Here is an 18,945-nt window from a genome sequence, read left to right as displayed (position 1 = left end):
TCCTCCCGCCCTTCCTTCTCCTGGACCGTAATAGGGAGAGGTGGAGAGAGCTCCTGTCTTGAGCTGAGGGGATCTGGCTTTGTTTGCGTCGATCGTGGCTGGAAGGAACAGCGGCGGAGGAGACTATGATGGCGGAAGTTATGGGGACGTTGGGTGGGCAAGAAAGACCTTGCGGGCGCCCCCACTGGGACAACCCCTTTCCGGGTGGAAGTGGCTTTTCTGGCCGGAAGTGGGGGTAGTAAGGGCGGAACTGTGACAAGGAACCCAGAGGAAGCGCGAGGAAGAAATGTGGCTACTACTTCCGTCCTTCGACGACCAGTACTCGCGAGAGCAAAGTCGAAAGCCCCACCCTTGTTAGGGCGGAAATTGCTTCACCACGGCACAGGTGACCCTCTGGTGGGAATAAGGCACTGGAGGCGGGGAGGAGATAAGGGCAGGGACAGAGAGGCGGAGGCGGGACCTTTGGAGAACTGAGTTCAGCTCTGCCTCCTAGTGCCTGAATGTGTTCGCTGTGCACTTAGGCTTATCTTGCCCGCTTAGGTTTATCTACTTCACTAACCTGTGCAGCTTTAGCCTGTCCACTTGCTTTCTCAAGGCTTCAGTTTCTCCGTAAAAAAAGAAAAAAAAAAAACGGAGACGCGGAGATCCCAATTATTTGCCCCTTTTAAGTGACTGCTCTGGTACATGATGCATCACATTCATTCTATCAACAAATATTTTTTGTGTGCCTACTCTCTGCCAGGCACAAGTAAACATTATGTAGTACTGTCGGCCCTCTGTGTCCACGGGTTCCGCATCCGCTGATTCAACCAACCTCTGATCAGAAGGCCTACTATGTCGTGTCTGTACTGAACATGTACAGACTTTTTTTTCTTGGCATTATTCCCTAAACAATACACTGTAGCAACTATTTACATAGTATTTACATTGTATTAGGTATTATAAGTAATCTAGAGATGATTTAAAATATACCGGAGGATGTGTGTAGGTTATATACAAATACTACACCCTTTTATTTAAGGGACTGGAGCATCGCAGATTTTGGTATGGGGGGTTCTGGAACCAACTCCTTGTAGAGACCTATGGATGACTGTATTACATACATGATCTAGTTTAATCCTTATAAGGTCCAACAACCAAGAATACTAGGGACACACCTATGGTCCAATAAAATTGTTAACTTGCTGCAAAAAGGAAACATTTAAATGTGTGTAGCTATTTTATGTTGAAAAGACTTTCAGAGTTTAAAACTTCAGAGGGAATGTTAATTTTTTTCCACAGTGAGATACTGTGTATGTGAAATGCCTTAATTATTAATAAGCCAATATGTTATGCCAATATCTGTTTTAAAAAATTAAAACCAACTGTCTTAGTTGGTTTGAGCCCCTCTAACAAAATACCATAGACTTAATGGCATGTAAACAACAGAAATTTATTTCTCACAGTTCTGGAGGCTGGAGGTCCAAAATCAAGGCGCCAGCAATTTGGTGTCTGGTGAGGGCCTGCTTCCTGATTCATAGACAGCCATCTTTTTGCTGAGTTATCACATGGTGGAAAGGGGGCAAGGGAGCTCTCTGGGGCTCTCTTTTATAAGGGCAATAATCCCATTCATGAGGGCTCCACCTCATGACCTAATCACCTCCCAAAGGCACTACAGCCAGATACTATCACATTGGGGATTAAGTTTCAACATATGAATTTTGAAGGGACACAAAGATTCAGTCTATAACACCAACTATGCTTCTAGCATGATAATATCATGTATTTAAATTAGGGGCTTTACGTTCATGTGGAATGTTGTTGAAACCTATTTTACATTAAAACTTGTGAATAGTTTTAGTATCTCAGATTTTTTTTCTCCAGAATCAACATATGTGTGTTTGAATATGTGTTTGTATGCAGGTGTAACTGTAAATGTAGGTATACTTGGGTAATTAATATTCACCTATTATACATTTCTGATGTACACTTCTAATATCAGTGCTGAATCATTTAAGCTTAATTCACTTGAGTCAATTAACTAAATATTTCTTTAAAAAAAAAAAAAAGGAGAGCTCTCCAGAGGAACTGCATAGTGCCTCAGCAAACAAATGAGGAGACAGGGTAAATATAGGATTTGGGAAAGGATGGAGCTTAGGTAAAATTTATTTTAAGCAGAATTTTGATGGACTCAAGGCAAAGCAGGCCCCATGTAATGGAGTCAATGTTATGTGTGGGCTGAGAAGCAGACACAGGCTCCTGTTTCCTTGGAAATTACAGGGTTAAGATAAACGTGCAATGTTATCTCTGGAAATCCCTCCTCTGAAGCTCTGCCTTGGGCTGGAAATCATGACTGCTTCTCTGTGACAAAGAGGCAGAGCCTCTATGCAAGAGTGAGATGTCCCATTCTCACTATTGCTGTGATTTCAAACAGCAAACTTTCTGACAGTCTATGATTTTAGATAACATGGATTCTCAGCAGTGGGTCCTAGCTATTAATTTCTATATGTGTTAGTTTTTACAGGTCCATAATCTTAACAACTCTGTGAGGTGGTTACAGACCAGGCAACTGCGGCTTAGAGAGTCAAGTCACTTGACTAAGGTCAGGTAAGCTGGGATTTGAATCCACAACTAATGACTGCTCAACCTTTTTCAATAACTCTGTCAACAGAGACTTTAAAAATGGTTCGAGACTGTGATACATCCAGACAATGGAATGCTATTCAGTGCTAAAAAGAAAGGAGCTATCAGGCCATGAAAAGACATGGAGGAAACTTAGATGCATATTATTAAGCAAAAGAAGCTAAGCTGAAAAGGCAAAAGGTATAATTCCAACTATATGCCATTCTGGAAAAAAGCAAAACTATGGAAACAATAAAAAGATGAGTGGTTTCCAGGTATTGAGGAGGGGAAGAAGGATGAAAAAGTGGAGCACAGAGAAACTTTAGGGTGGTGAAACTATTCTGTGTGATACTATAATGGTGGATACATGTCATTATATATTTGCCCAAACCCATAGAACGTACAATGCCAAGCATGAACCCTAATGTGAACTATGGACTTTGGGTGATAATGTGTCAATGTAGGTTCATCAGTTGTAACAAATGTACCACTCTGGTGGGCGATGTTGGTGGTGGGGGAGGCTGTGCTTCTGTGGGGGCAGGTGGACTATGGGAACTCTTGCTTTCTGCTCAGTTTTGCTATGAACCTAAAACTCTGTTAAAAAATAATGGGTTGAGGACAAGAAGTTGTTCATGTCATGATGAGGGGAGAGGTGGCATTAGAGTGCATTAACTTTGTAGGAAAAAAAAAATTCCTAAGGCATCAGACAGAACGTGTTTAGTCATTTATTCTAAGCCCCAGAGAGGAATTGAATGCAGTCCCTGCCCCCTGAGAGTATTTATTCTTGGAGGATGAGACACAGCTGGACAGAGATAGGCACAGCTCAGGGTGATCAGGCCTGTGAAATAGAGGCCAAGGGCCCCTAAGGAATGTAGGGAACTCTGCTTGAGGGGCATATCAGAGACATTATTTTAAATCAGATGAAAAGGATGAATCTTGCTTTTGGGAAGAGCTCAGGATCTCATGAGGGTCTATGCAGGGCATGGGTTATAGGACTGTGTCTATATGAACATACATACATTGGGGGCTGCAGAGCCAATTATACAATGGGACAGGGGTGCAGAATGAGGCCTACATGGGTGAGGCAATGAGGGTCTGAGTAGAAACTGGATGGGGATGGGTGGTATGATGTCACTTCTACTTTGGACAAGGAGTGTGGTCAGGAGTGGACCAGGTTCACACAGGGCTGAAGTGAAGGGAGCCTGGATTCCCAAAGGGTAGAATGTGCTCCTCAAGTAAAACCTGGGTGGCTGTTGAGGAGGAGTCTTGTTTGGAGAGAAAGGAGCAGGGATGGTGCTTCAAATTTGGAACCTCATTGGTTATTTCTGCAGAACATCAGGACGGTACACACAGGAAGCTTAGAAGGGGGATGATTTTCTCAATACCCTGTTGGACCCAGGCAACACCTTCCCTTGCTCTGCAATGGGAAGGAGGAAAGGGGGTCGCATATGAAACAGTGCTCACAGTCCACTGGCTGTAATCTCCAAGGGCTGGTCAGAGTCCAGGAGCCCATTGGCTCCCCACAACTGCAGGTGAAGCCTTTTGCACCCAAAAAGGCAGTGGCGTAGGAGCATGAGCAATTCCTAAATCCACCCTTTTCCCCAAGGCTGACCTCAGCAGAGCCTCTGCCCCTCTCCCTCAGGCACCAATGGGGAAGCCCTAATGATCTGATAGACAAAGTAGGCCTAGCCAGTGGTGTGAAAAGCCCTGCCAGGTCTGGCAAGAAGGGGAGGTGGGCTGTAGAGAAATGAGAAGGGCCTGTAAAGAGGGGCCTGCCCCCAGCTCCTTTCCTCAGTCTCCATCACTTTATTTCTCTATTCCTCCCCTTTCTCATGTCATCCTTTAACCCCAAAATATACTTTCTCTTTTACTCTTCCCAGCTGTGTGGCCTTGGTGTACTGGGGACCTTTGGTCAGCCCTGAGTAGAAGAGTCTTAGCCATGGTGCATGCTGCAACACTTCCCTCCTCCATGACTGTGTGGGCTTGGCCATCTGTCACTGGGAGAGCATGGCACAGCAAGGCTTAGGCAGATCTCTTAAAGGGCAATGATATTTCTAAGTTATAACAAGGGGAAGGAAGGAAGGGGTGAAGCCAACTTTTGTCCTTTGATTATCTTGTGCTGAGTCCTGACAAGTGTTGCAGATTTGTTACTCTGTAATCTGTTAGGGAGTAGAAGAAGCCCATGTTCTCAAGGCCCCAAACAAGAAAGAACAAGCTGTAATTGGATGTCATCACCATCAAGCATCTTGAATAAAAAGAAGGGTGTTGGTAACATCAGGAAAAAGATTCAGTTATCAGGCACGTCCCTTGAGCTTCCTGTCTGCCCCTTCTAAGGGTAGGGATGGGGATGGGGGTCTCCAGGTCTTCATATCTTTGGAATAGCTCAACAGGTCTTCACATGTTTGGAATGGTTCAAGGAGAAGGACTCGACAGCAGAGGACTAAGAAACAAATGCAGGTAATATCTTATTATTACTTAATGATATCTTGGGTAGAAAAAGAAAAGACTTTTTGAAAAACGCTTGGAACTCATGTCTGTCTCCTGGAGTCCTGAATTTTTCACTCTGTTTTATTAAAATTACCTACTAATTGACTTATGGCCTGGGAAAGAGAAAGAATTCCCCCAATACTTGCCTAGAAATTTTTCTTAAAATACTTGGGCAAGTCACTGTATCTCTTTAAGCTTATTCCTTTATTTGTAAAATGGAGTAATCATGCATAGCTTACAGAGTTGCTGTGAGGAGATATGTGAATCACATATAGTGGGTACTCAATACATGGTAATAATTATCTCTAATCTTTTATAGGTCTTTCAAAACTTACACACATGAACCTCCCTAGTTTAGGAAAAATCCTTGATAAAGACTAACTTGATTCTGCCTGTCCTGATTGGCCTCAGTTTCCCCATTTGAAAACCGTTATGTTAGATTAGCATTAAATTGGCATTCCATTGGCCAAAGCTGGCCTGAAGACATGTTTTATTTGGCCCACATAGGATTTAAAGAATAAAACTGAGCCCACATTTGAAAATTAAGACATTTTACATAAAAATATAGTTTTCCAGCTTCTCTTGAAAAATCAGATGTGGCAATACTGAGCCCATTCCTGCTTGGCAGCAACACGCAAGGGCCGAAAGGAGGCTCTCCCTTAGGTAGGGGAGACAGCCTCAGTTTTCTAGGGCTCATCTGGCCTTCTTTACTCATTTATATGATCTCCTTGGCCCCGTAGGCATTTTAATTTGTGGCCCTCTGGACAGCTGGAAACTGCCTATGTCTGGCACAGAGCAGGAACTTAATTATTGAATCAGTGAATTTCCCCCTCTCTCCCTCTACCACTCTTTCTTATCTGGCCATAATAAGAAATCCAAGTTTGTATTCATTTGTGGTAGTTATTGAATAACTGATTTTCACTTTGAGAAGTGAATTGAACAAGTCCTTTCTGTCAGTCAGGATAGACTAGGTTAGGCCGAAGTAACAAACAATCCCCAAATTTCAGTGGCTTAAAGCAACAATGGTTTATTTCTTGCTTACTCACACAAACCGAGACACAAAATGAAAATACTCTTCTGTTTTCACATGCATGGAGACAGACATGAGTGCATAGGTATGTACAGAATCATGTGTCAAATGAATACCCTGGAACATGAATTCATGCCAAAACCTATTTTGATATTGGTTAGCTTAAACTGCACAACTCTTTCTTTGTTGGGGATTTGAAAAGGTCCCAGGACCCAAGGGTGGGGGTAAGAGAATATCCACCTTTGGGCAAGGAAATGCCCCCACTACAAAGGGAACCAAAAGCTAACACCTACCTAAGCACCTGAAAGCTTAAAAAAAGCCCGAAGTTTGTACTATATTAAATTTGATGCATAAATCCATAAGTAAAATATCAAATATGCAGTGCCTGCAGGCTGTTGCCCCCTGCCCCAGCAAGGCCTCCACCTCTGGGCTTCTAGCTTAGGAGGGAGATGGACCCCAGATGCCCAATATGCAGAGCTACGGAGGGGGCTGGGCTGGGTCGGAGAGAGGCGCCAACAGGCTGGAATCCTCTTCCTCCAGCAGGAGCTACAGGCAGGAAGGAAGGGGGCAGGACCAGGTCACATCCATTTCCTCTCCCAGCAACCCCCTCTTTTTACCCCATCCAATCCAGGCCTCATCCTTGTTCACCTGGATTATAGCAAACACTTCCTCCTCACTGATTCTCCCACCTCCAGTCTTGCCTCCTCCAGTCCCTCCATCACAGCCACCATACTTGTCTTTCTAAAGCTCAGGGTCTCTGAATATGTCCCTGCATAGCTCAGAGACATTCCCTAGTTCCCCTTCACGCACAGTTGCTGGTCTAGATTCCTAAGCCTGGCATGCCAGACCTCCATGATCAGAAGCCTCTCCAGCCTCATCTCCTGTTCCAGCAGTTCCTCTGGGCAGGTTTCCTTGCCCGCACACCATGCTCACTCCACCATTTTGGAGAGGAGAATTCTCAGCCTTCCCTCTCTGTCCCTATAGGTGTTTTGCATTCCTCAAGATTCCTCTAGTTCTCTCCAGGTTTGTAACTGAGCTTTGTGAAGGCATCCAGGTTCCCCAAGTAGAATGGAAGCTCCCTGAAGGAGATCTCAGATCTCCTTTCAGGCCAGACTCTTGTTACCTCTTCAGCCCCTCTCCAGACTTCAGCAGGCAGCTTGGGTCCAGAGAGAGAGCCTTGGGCTGGAGTCAGGAGACCAGGCTCTGCCACTGTCTTGCTATATGTCCTTGGGCAAGTCCCTACCCACTCAGGACCTCCCTTTCCTTGACATCAGGGAGCTGGACATTTGCTTTTGAGCACAAAGCTGATAAAACTGATCCACTGAACAACTCTCAACTGCAACCCCAGGGGCTAGGTTGAGAAGCTTGGGGCCTGGGCCCGAGAATGTTCAACCTGCGGACCCCCGGATCTCGTTAGTTAGTCCCTGCATACTCCAGTACCTCCATTTCCCAACCATCCCTATCCCATCCTCTCCTTTCAGGGAGCAAGTTACCTGGTGGGCCACAAGGGTGGAGCAGGGAGATCCAGGCAGGGTTTGGGGGGACAGAAGAGGTCAGGCGGGGAGCCTGGGACAAATCTTTCAGCCCCACAAGAGCCTCAGCTGCCTCCTGCTGCAGCTGCCGCTCTGAGGGGGCAGAGGTCCAGGCCAGGCGAGAGGCTCTGGGGGCCTGCAAAGGAAAGGAAGAGAAGTAGACTGGGAACCCCCACTTCTGCCTGCCCTCCAAGTGCTCCCTCAGGCCCTGGTTCCTTCACTATCCCCCACCCCTCTTTTCCCCACGCTCAACTTCCTCCCAGGGTCCTGGACCCCAATTTTTCCCCAGGACCTGTGGTTGCAGCAGAAGAGGGTCTAGGGTGCCACAGGGCTGGAGTATCAGAGTTGAGCATCTAGAAGCAAAGAGAGAAGATGCCAGGGGGATTAAACACACGGTCAGACATGTACGCATGGAAAGAGGGGCAGGATTTTGCTATATTTTGATCTGGGAATCTGAGTGCCTGCTGGGTCATTACGCTCTGTGGCCTTGGGCAAGTCCCTTCCCCTGTCTTGGTCTGCTTTGTTTTCCGTAAAATGAAAATCCCTGCCAGCTTCTTCCTCCCAGGACTACTGTGAGGATTATGGGAAATCATTGGTGTCCGTTTTTTCTTTTTCTGAGGAAGATTCACCCTGAGATAACATCTGTGCCAATCTCCTCTATTTTGTATGTGGGACGCCTCCACAGCATGGCTGATGAGTGGAGTAGGTCCACGCCCGGGATCCGAACCTGTGAACCCGGGCCGCTGAAGTGGAGTGCGTGGAACTTTAACCACTCGGGGCCAGCCTGTGTCAGTTTTTAAAAATGACAAATCATCTAGAGGGAATGGGATGACTGTTCCTGCCCTATAAGAGTCTGATTTCCCTCCCTGTAGATCCCCAATCCCCCTGGAACTTGAGGAGCGGCTTGGCCCACCTTTAGGAAGCCTTCTGTAATGGCCTCTAGCCTCTCTCCTAGGCCTCTGAGGCTGTCACCATCACGCCCCACCCCCCCATTTCAGCAGGCAATTTGACCCCATCTTACCTGTTTAGGTGGATTTAATAGCCACTATTTGTTTAAGGCCAGGGCCTGTGCTAGGTGTACTCCATACACTATTGCTAATTCTCATGACAACCTGAGAGGTAAGTAATAGTGTCTCCAATTTACTGATAGAAAATCAGGCTCAGAGAGGTAAAGATACTTGTACAAAGGTTCACAGCTAGGCAATGGCAGAGCTGGGAGACCTCTGCCTCACCCATTAGTCTGAGACCTTTTTTCTTCTTTATTATCTACTATGGTGTCCAGCACAAGGTTAGGCACATGATAAACACATATCCCTTCTCTCCCTACTCACGTGCGGGGCAGGGCAGAGGGCCCTTGGGATTCTCCAGAAAGAGGAGCCATCAGTATCGGGTGAGATCCTGGGCAGGTTGGGAGGGGCTCAAGATTGTGCAGCCGGAGGGAGGTGCCGGGGTCAAACCCTAAAGAGGGTAAGAGAATGCAGAGTGCACAGGGGTCAGAGGTCATGGCTTCTGTTGTCCATCTTCCTACCCTGTATCCTCTTCCTCTTGTTTTTCTGATACAATGATACACTGGCATTCAAATATCTGCTGAATGAATGTTGAATTCATCTTACCAGGGAAGGGACGTAGAGGGACAGCAGGTTCTTGGCATAGCAAGCGGCACACCATTGGGGGTGGCATGGCAAATCCTGGAGGCAGCCAGTGTCCAGGGGCCCTAGGGCCTGGAGGCACTGGAGTCCAGGGCAAAGGCAAGGCATTTGGGGGACGGCTGAGCAGCAGAGGTCCCTGGGAGGTCTGCAAGGGCAGAGGGCACAGGTTAGAGTCAGGTACAAGGCTGGGGAAGGAATGGGTATGTTCTAGGATAGGGGTAGGATCCCCAAAATTCAGAGCTTGGAAGGCTGTAAAATCCCACCCCCTCATTTTGCCTATGGAAGAGAAGTCAGGGCTGGACCTAGGACTCAGGTGTCCAGGGCATGGAGGAAGGGGTCTGGGTTGGGGTTAGGATATGAGTCATTACCTCAGGGCCCAGGCTCTCCTTACCTTCCCAGGAGGTGTCAGTGCCTGTGGGACTGCCCCATGGGGGGTCTCAGGCTGGGGCACTATGTTCTCTTTTCCAGCTGTGAGGGACCAGGGGGAGCTTTGGTGAGCTCTTTCTCTTGACCCCCATTCCACTCCGACCCCAAACTGAGTTCTTATCTCCCCCTGGCTCCTTTCTATTCCAGATCTCAGTTTCCTCCCAATACTTGATCACATTCTAAAGTTGAGGAGGCTGAAACCCAGAGAGTAGGACACCTTGCACAAGGTCACACACCAATTCAGTGGCAGGACTGGGACTCTTTTCCCTACTTATGCTTTCTCTACCCAAATCCCTGCCCCATCCCTGGCGAGAGACACTCACGGCAGAGCCGTGGTTGAGTGGCTCCCTTCTTGACATGGCTGGGAGCTTTGGGAGGGGCTTCCCCTCTCCTTATCAGTCCCTGAGCCAGGTGCCGCTTTAGCTGTGCCTCCTGCTGCCTACGCAAGGCCACCTGGGCAGCCATGACCCTTCGGCGCTCCCTGAAAGAAGGGTTGAGAGTCAAAAGTCAGCCACCCTTTAGATGAGGCCCATCCTCCTCCCTTCCCTGGACCTCATACTCACAAGATGAGGACACATTTGTGACACTCGCAAGCCTGAAAGAGGCAGAGGCGCTTGTGGCCCTTGAGGTGGGCAGTAACACCGTGGTTGCGGCAGCGTGCACAGGTTGGAGAGCGACTGATGGCTCTCCTGGGGATAAGCTCCGTGCCCTGGGGGGCTCTGGTCTCACCCGCTGTGGCAGAGTCTGAGGGGCAGTGGTGGACAGCAGGCATTTCATTGGGTTCCATGGATCTAGGGGCAGGAGTGGAGGGTCAGGATGGCCATGTGGCCCTCTCCTGACCAGCCCTCCTGCCTCTGGGAGGCCACACCTGAGATGGTTCTCCATCCCGCCCACCTCTGGGCTCAGATTTCACCCTGGCTTCTCCCCTGCCTTTCTCTCTTCTTCACCCCACTGCCTTCCTCAGGCATCCTCCTTCCCAGGTGCACCTGCTTCCCAAGAACCCCTCTCCTCTTTCCATTCTTCTGCACTCTTTCAATCCAAACATTGTTCTCTTCTGCCCACCTGCACAAATCCCAGTTTCAGGCATACTCATGCACTCTCATGCCCCCTTCAACAATTCCTACACCCTCCTTTTCACCAACACCCCATCCCAACAGTTCTTGGCATCATCTTCAACAATTATCATCCTTCCCTCCTGCATTTGTCCAACTCCTACAAATATTTTTATGCTCCCTCTTCAATTCTTACCCTCAGGTATGTGCTACAACTCAATTTCCCTCTTGCACCCCTTTTAACAGAACAGTCTCTTGCCCCCTGCCCCCCATTACATTATTCTCATGGACTCCTTGTCCCATCTTCAATAATTATTTTCCTTCACCCAGCAAATGTTTACTGAGCCGCTGAGATGTGCCAGGCCCTGATCTAGGCCGAAAGCCCCCTCCTCATGGCACGAATTTCTCTTGCACCCACACGCCCTCCACACATAGATGAGGACCCGTGCAGTCGCTATGCCCAGTGCTTCGTGTGCCATTGCCCACTCCCAACAATTGATCTCTCACAGCGCCCGCCCCACCTCCCCGCAGTGTACCACCTCCTCCTCAGGCGGCTGTTACTCGTGTGCACCCCTTTCAGCAGCTGTCCCCTCAGAGGCTGGGCTGGTGGCCCGGCCTCGCTCCAAGGTGCCAGGGAGGGGGCATGGCCCGGAGAGCGCAGAGGGGCCCGCGGGGTGGGGGAGGGGAGAAGAGGGGCGCGAGGAGCGCGAGGGGAAGGCGGGGGGATACTTGGGGGGAGGGGGTCGGTCCAGCGCAAGAGAGAGGGAGGAGAAGGGACAGGGAAAGGCGGGGTCGTGTTCCCGTCGTCAGCTAGCGATTACCACAGCCTCAAAAGAAGCCAGACTCAGTCAGGAAGAGGTGAAAGGACTGCCTGAGGAGCGCTGTGAGGAACGGTCGCGCTCACGCCGGTTTTCCCGCCCCTTCTTACAAGGACCAATGAGCTTCAAGTGCCGCCACCCTCCACCGAGACGAGTGACCAATGCACTTCAAGATCCTGCACTGATGGCCCGCCCCTTACCCCTGGCCTGCTTCTTCTCGCGCGAGACTATGAGGCCAGCCAATAGCGCGTCGAGTTGACTCTCACATTCCTTCTTCCTCCCTCTGTGGCTCCCCTTCCGGAATAGTTGTTCTTCTTTCAGGGGCGGTGGCCAATGGGGCGTCGAGTACTACTTCCAGGACGAGGCTGGCCTTGCCCACCAGCCCGCCCCCGCCCCGCGGGCGTTGATCTGGACCCGGCTGCGCAGGCGCAGTTTCGCCCCCTGGCTTGTACGGCGCAGGTGGGCCTTTTGGGCTCTTAGCCTCGGCGTCCCTCTCTCGCTTCTCTTCGCTGTGTGGACGCTGGTGTCTTCTCCTCTCTCCCAGTGCCCCAACTCCCGGTCTATCCTTCTGCTTTTATGCGTTCCCCGCTCTGTGACTTCCCTGTTTTCTTCTCGAGTCCCACCTTCTCAGGTTGGGCCCCTTTCCTTGTGTCTCTTCTCCGTGTCTGTGCCCGTTTTCCCAACCTCGATTTTTCAGTTCTCTCCGAGTCTCTCTCTGCTTGTCCATCCTGCTAATTTTCGGATCCCCTTTCTCCTGGTGCCTCATTCCCTTATAGCCAAGCCCCCTCTCTCCCTTTCTTTGCTTCCTGAGATGCCTCTGTAATTTTTCTGTCTTTTCAGCCCTTTCCATTCTCTGTGTGCATCTCTCCAGATTTCCACCCAATTCGCGGGCTCCATGCTGTAATCGTCGCCTTCTCTGTGTATCTCTATTAGACCCATCTCACGGTTTCCCTCCCCATCCATCCACTCTTTGTTGTCTCCTCTTCTCTTTTTCACCTGTTAAGATCCTCTCCTCTTTCCCCTGAGAAAGTGTCTTTGTGACCCACTCCTCATTTTCCTGCCACTCCAATTGTGCTCTCTCTGCTAGTCCTCCTCTGTCTCCCTGCAAGTTTCCATTCCATTAGTTTGCTCCTCCTCCTGTGTATGGTTTCTCTTTTGTAGGGGTAGCATCCCCTCCGACCACTACTCCCTCCTTTTCTCCTTGAGGATTTCTTTCCAGTCTTTTCTGGTTGCGTCCCCGCTTCTGCTCAGATTGTTAGGTCCTGTCGTGTGGCGTTCCAGGCTGGTATGTGCCATCTTCTTTGATTGGCCCAACCCCTTTGTGTGATGTTTGTCCGCCTTCACTTCCCCTTCCTCTGTCCCATGTTTTCTGCAGGGTTTGGCCCCTTTGTTTGCCACAGATTTCTGGGTTACAGAGCCTGAGTGTTCGGCCTTCTGGACAGAAAAGGGCAGAAGTGACCTCTAGCTGGACCGCTGTGCAAGGGAAGCAGTACTAGACAAAGTTGGAAAGGTTGTTTGGGGCCAATCTAGGGGCGGTGGGATGGGGGTGTGTGGGGGGCTTGAATGCCTACTAAAGAGGTTGAACTTGATCCTTTAGATAGTGGAGAGAGAGAGACAGGGGAACCAACATTTATGGAGAGCTTTTCATTTTCCTGGCACTTTGTATTAATAATCTTATTAATTTTAACAGTAATCCTAGGAGATGAATTATTAATCCACTTTAAATGAGTTCAACAAATTGCACAAGATCGTACAGCTAGTAAGTGGAGGGGTAAAGAGTCCAACCTTGGTCTATCTTTGAGTCCAAAGACTATGAACTTTGTACTACCTACATTGTTTTAGTTGTTTCCAGGAATCCGCATTCCCCACTTTCGTTCCCTAACCCTCCCCTAGGGAGTCATTTCAGGTGGCCAATGCGTATCTTTTGATTTGTGTATGTTCTTGCAGATGTGCGGTGTTTTATGTGCATGAGGTTTTAATTTATGCAAGTGATATTGTGTTACTTACTATTTAAAATAATCAGCACTATGCTTTTACAATCCATCCATGTACAGTTATGTGTACATCTAATTAGTTGCTTCTGACTGCTGCATGATATTCCATGGTGTGCATCCCTGCGTGTTTCAAGTTCACTAGGTCTAAGGGAGGGACACTAACATTGTCTTCAACTCACCATCACCACAGTAGTGCTGCATTCTTGTACATATTGCTTTGTAGACGAAGGTGGAAATCCCTGTTATATGTATTAGGGTATACCAGAAGTGGGTATTTCTAAGCCTAATTTGACTAAGTATTTCCAGACCCCTCCCTGGAACACTGCTTTGGGCCTGAGACACTGATCCAAACCCTCAACTCCTCTGTTCCTCAGGGTCCAGAAGAAGGCCCTATACCCCGCTACCCCCACCTTTGCCACCATCAACCACCCTACGAGCAGCAGGGCACAAGGGTCCCCGTGTCCCCACATTTCTGCCAATGCTTGTCTTTTGCCAGCTTTCTGATCCTTTGCCAGTCTGATAGATGTACAGTTCAATAGATTGCATTTCTCTGATTATTGTTGAGCTTGAGCATCTCTTCACATGTTTGTTAGCCTTTCTAGTTTGCTCTTCTGAGAATTGTCTCTTCCTATGGTTGGACCATTTTCCTCCTGGGGTTGCTCTTTTTTTCTTGTCAATTTGCCAGAGATCCTTGGCCATTCTCATTGGTTTAAGACAGTGCATATACTCTTTTTATGCCAATTTTGGCATTTCATATTATTCTAGAAATTTATCCATTTCATCTGGGTTTTCAAATTTATAAATGTAGAATTGTTAATGATACTTTTATTATTTTTAAAACATCTGATGTCTGTTATTTCCCATTTTTCATTCTGTATTTTATTTGCATCCTCTCTGTTTTCTCTTGATTGGATTTACTGGAGAATGATCTTAATCTTGTCAAAGAATGAGTGTTAGTTTTTTGTAATAATTTTTTTGTTGTTTTCTATTTTATTGATTTCTGCCATCATCTTTGTTTCTGTCCTTTTTTGGGGGAGGAGTGCTTTGTTGTTCCTTACACAACTTCTTGAGTTAATTCATGAACATATTTTTTAATGCTTCTTGTTTTATTGTACATTGATAAATGTATTTAAAGTATAAATTTACTTCTAAATACTGCTTTAGTTGTGTCCCAAATTTTGATGTGTAGTTTTATAAAAGCTTTTGATTTTGAAATGATTATTGCCTCACAGGAAGTTGCAAATATTGTATACGGAGTCCCTTAAACCTTTCTTTCATCTTCCCCACAGGGACATCTTATATAACTGGAGTATATATAAGCAGGAAATTGACATTGGTACAATGCTCTTAACTAGACCTCTGACCTTATACAGTTTTCATCAGATTTTACATGCATTTGTGTGTGTGTGCATGTAGTATGTTCATACTGTTCATTTCTAAATACTTTTTAATTTCCTTTTCACACCAAGGGTTATTTAGTAATATGTCAGTTAACTTCCACACACACATTTGTTGTTCTGATCTCATTGTCTCTGGCTGGAAAACAGCTTGTATGATAAGTGATCCTTTGAATAAGGCAGAATCCTCTGCTCAGCACCATGTCCAATGGGAGGAGCTAAGCAGGAGGGTGAAAGTCATGATTTGAGAAGCTAATGTGGTGGGTTTGAGTGAGGTTGGAGAAGAAACTATGGAGATGGAAAGACCTGTGTCCCTGAAGGTCTCAGGGAGCCTATGTCGCAGAAACTGATAATCAGATTTCTGCTCCAGGAACAGTGACCCAGAGGCAGGTGGACAGAGAATTCAGGGACTGGCAAGAAGTGAGCTTGAGACCTAGGTTGAAGTTGATTCCAGACTGACCTCTGGCATCCAGCACCCAGACACAGGACCATGGGACCCCAGCATTTGAGCCTTGTGCAGCTGATCTGCCTCTTAGTGGCCATCTCCACTCTGCCTCGTAAGTCCTGTGGGGCTGCATGCTGTGAGACCCCCAGAGGGTGGGGGACGGGATTCACATAACTCAGGGAAGGAGAGCTGGATGTCTGGGTTCCTCAGGGGACACAATCTGTGAAGGCTGAACTCTTAGTTGACAGTACAGGGGCTGAGAAGGCAATGTGAGGGGCAGTGGCTGGAAGAACATTCTCTTTTTAGGAGCTGGGACTCTTCTGTGCTATGAAGCAACATCTTCACTCTTCAGAGCTGTTAGTTTCCATAACTGGAGATGGCTTCTGTTGAGAAGTATGGTGTGTAAGCTGGCCGAGGGCTGTGAGGAGACGCTGGTGCTCATCGAGACAGGTGAAGGAGAGTGACTTTGATACACTTCTTTTTGCTTGCTCTTCTGACCCCCAGCTCCATTCCCAGCACCCAGGGACTATCGACCTGAGTTCCATATATTTACCCCATTATGTCTTTGGAAATAATGTCAAGACACTGGCAGGAGAGGGGCAGGACCCAGCTGGTTGTGGTGTGGGCTGGATAAGAGAGCAGAATGGAGGTGGGTAGATCCCAGGAGGAGGGGGGCAATCTGGGAGAGAAAAAAAGGGTGGGACACAAGGGAGAGAGGAGTGAGGAGAGACAGATGGAGACCCAGGGATCTGAGCTCTGTGAAGCTGCAGTGAGTGGACACTGGGGGAGAGGCAAAGTTGGTGATGGGGCAGAGGGAGCAGGAAGCGCAGGGTGGAGGGTGGGAGTGTGGACTCTGGGTGTGGCCAACGACACTGATCTCTCTAATCTGCTCTTCAGGGACCAGAAGGGGAGTCGTGGGCTTTAAAGGCTGCAGCCCAGCCTCATCTCACCCCCAGCAAGTCTCCTACCTCGTTTCACCACCTGGATTGTCCATTGCCTCCTATAGCCGCGTCTGCAGGACATATCTCTGCAATAACCTCACCAGCTTGAATCCTTTTGTAAAGCTCAAGGCCAACACTCTTAAGGCTGCAGCAGTTTCTTCCCATAGTTGCCCAACCTGTGTGGGCGTGCACTCTCAGGATTGCCTCCCAAGTTTTGTCACCGTGGAGTCTTGCCCCTCCAATGCCCCTAAGTGTTACAGTTCCACCTTAAACTTTAAGGCAGGTGAGAGGAGAGACACTTTCTTTTTCAAATACCTACTCTATGCCAGGTGCTATCTGGTGCCTTCCCATCTCTGAGAGAGGCTGGTGGGATCCGAAGAGGGGATTAGGATTGTGCGGACCAGGCACATGAATTCCAAGGAGGAAGGAGGATGGTGCCTGGTGCCTGAGACTTTGATGGGAGAGCAGGTGCCCTTGTGAGGGGTGTCTGGAAGGAGAGGCAGGGCACTTGAGTCTTGAAAGTGTCCCTGACTCCTCTCTCTGTTCCTTACAGGGTTTCTCAATACCACCTTCCTCCTCATGGGCTGTGCTCGTGAACAGGCCAAACTTTTAGCACATTTTTACCAGATTGGGAGCATCAGTGTGACTGAGGTCCTCAACATTGTGGAGAAGGCCCAGATTGCTGGTGCGGAGCCCTCCAGTCAGGGTCCTGCTTGGGGCATCCTCTTAGGCCTCCTGCTTGCCTTCAGGAACTGATGATCTAGCTGGACCAGGCAAACACCCAGACCCCTTCGTGTAACCAAATAAAGTCAGAGTTGCCTTTATGTTTGGCTTGGAAAGTGTGAGGAGGGCCAGACATGTCCAGGGGGGTGGGAGGGAGGGGCAGGCAATGGGCAGTGTGCTTGGTGAAGTGAGCGGGGGAATGGGGAGGAGGGTCGCTGGCAAAGTGACAGTGTCATGCCCAACAACCAGGAGGAACTGGAATATTCTTTTTCTCCTCCCCCTTCCTCTGGTCTCCTCTGGAGATCTGAGCTCTAGCCTGGGTTCAGCCATTGACTTAGAGATCCTGGTCAAATCTCTCCCCTTTTCTGGGCCTCAGTTTCCTTCCCTTTAAAATGAAGAGCCTTACGAATTAGAGCTGAGTCTCATCAGGGTAATTTTAAAATACCATCACTTACTGAGTGTGTGTCAGATACTGTGCTAGGATCTGTGCTAGGATTTTACACACAGTAGCTCATTTCATCCTCACAAGACCTCACTGAGACAGGTTTTCTCCCTATTTTGCAAAGAAGAAACCGGCTCTAGGAGGTTAAATTGCCTGCTCAGGGTAGAATCCCTCTTGCCTCCCCTGCTGATCTCTGTCCCTGCTGAGGGAATTTTATTGAGAAATTTGGAGACCTGAGCTGCTTTCTTCTGCCCAGTAGTTGTTTCTTTGTGTAAGTTGGCAAATGAGGAAAGGGGAAGGAGCAGTGCTGGGGGTGGCGAGTTTCACTCAAAGTTCAGATTCCAAGCTCCTAGGAGAGGAGGACAGTGTAATTCCTCTCTATGGCCATAAGGGAACAGCAGATGTATGAACCTTGGAACTTCAGGCTTTTAAGTTGGGGTGTAGGTGTGTGTGTGTGCATGCGCGTGTGTGTAGGGGTGGGGAATGGGGAAGGGAGAGTCTCTGCGCTAGGCCATTTACGTGTGTGATCTCAGTTTAATTCTCTCCACTGTCTTGTGAAGTGGGGAGGCAGACACTTAGGGTACTTTTACTGTAGTTTAAGCATTTTCTGTGTATTACCTCATTCATTCTTACTACAACCTTATCAAACAGATATTGTCACTTCTGTATTTCCATTTTACAGGTGAAGAAACAGGCTTAACTACTTGAGGCCCCAGAGCCCATCTTTGTTAATAGCTTGGGCAAGTGGGATCTGAAGCCTCAGAAGGGGGACTGGCATGAAGACCTCGATTACTATGTACAGGTTTTGGAAGGGTGGTTGGGAAGCCAAAGGAGGTCATGGTAAGTGGAATAGGTCTGAGTGGAGACCAGAGAGCCTGTGGCAAGAGGCTGTTAGGTCATGGAGGGAAGGTTTTGTGGGTGAGTTTTATTGGTGGACTTCACCCACCCTGTACTTATGATCAGCTGGGCTAGTAGATAATTTTAGAGGGCTGAGCCGAGGCCTGGGTAGGCCAAGGCATATTTCCATAGATTCTCTTAATGCCACTAGCCAAGGTGGCAAGGACATTGATTAAAGGGAGTTGGCCGGTCAAAGGGGGTGGTATCCTTAGGTGTCCCAGTGGCCTAAAGGATGGCCTCAATTGTGATACCAGAGACAGGACATGTTTACTATGTACAAAAGATTATGTGTAACCAAAATATTAGAGATGGAGTGTGATTTAATGAACCCCACAAACATATCACTCAACCTAAGAAATACGATATCAGGAGTAACTTGCATCTTACCTCTGGGTCTTCCCAGCCCATCTTCCTGCCTCCTCCCATGAGGTAACCACCACCTTACATTTTACTTGGCTTGGATTTTTATATGCTTTGATCACATATGTATAATATGTTTAAACAATAAATG

At 48.0% G+C, this 18,945-nt stretch overlaps 2 protein-coding genes across 2 annotated transcripts; one reads left to right on the top strand and one right to left on the bottom strand.

Moving 5' to 3' along the window:
* The first annotated feature begins 148 nt into the window (after nt 1-148).
* Nucleotides 149-17,219, top strand: LYPD4 (LY6/PLAUR domain containing 4). The gene is made up of 6 exons (XM_087421657.1): nt 149-385; nt 2,495-2,586; nt 15,357-15,543; nt 15,738-15,881; nt 16,329-16,655; nt 16,926-17,219. Exons 3-6 carry the CDS (start codon nt 15,477-15,479, stop codon nt 17,126-17,128), a joined length of 741 nt encoding a protein of 246 aa, XP_087277783.1. The 5' UTR covers nt 149-385; nt 2,495-2,586; nt 15,357-15,476; the 3' UTR covers nt 17,129-17,219.
* DMRTC2 (DMRT like family C2) lies at nt 6,531-10,516 on the bottom strand. The gene is made up of 8 exons (XM_004440107.3): nt 10,289-10,516; nt 10,049-10,206; nt 9,691-9,767; nt 9,264-9,444; nt 8,982-9,108; nt 7,943-8,003; nt 7,612-7,786; nt 6,531-6,664 (listed from the first exon to the last, which is right to left on the bottom strand). Exons 1-8 carry the CDS (start codon nt 10,510-10,512, stop codon nt 6,552-6,554), a joined length of 1,116 nt encoding a protein of 371 aa, XP_004440164.1. The 5' UTR covers nt 10,513-10,516; the 3' UTR covers nt 6,531-6,551.
* Nucleotides 17,220-18,945: the final 1,726 nt, after the last annotated feature.

The sequence above is a fragment of the Ceratotherium simum genome, chromosome 33, assembly GCF_057802395.1.
Source record: "Ceratotherium simum simum isolate JZ-2026a chromosome 33, ASM5780239v1, whole genome shotgun sequence".
Taxonomy (NCBI): domain Eukaryota; kingdom Metazoa; phylum Chordata; class Mammalia; order Perissodactyla; family Rhinocerotidae; genus Ceratotherium; species Ceratotherium simum.
The sequence above is the reverse complement of the archived record's forward strand: the minus strand, read 5'-3'. Positions and strand labels throughout refer to the sequence as shown.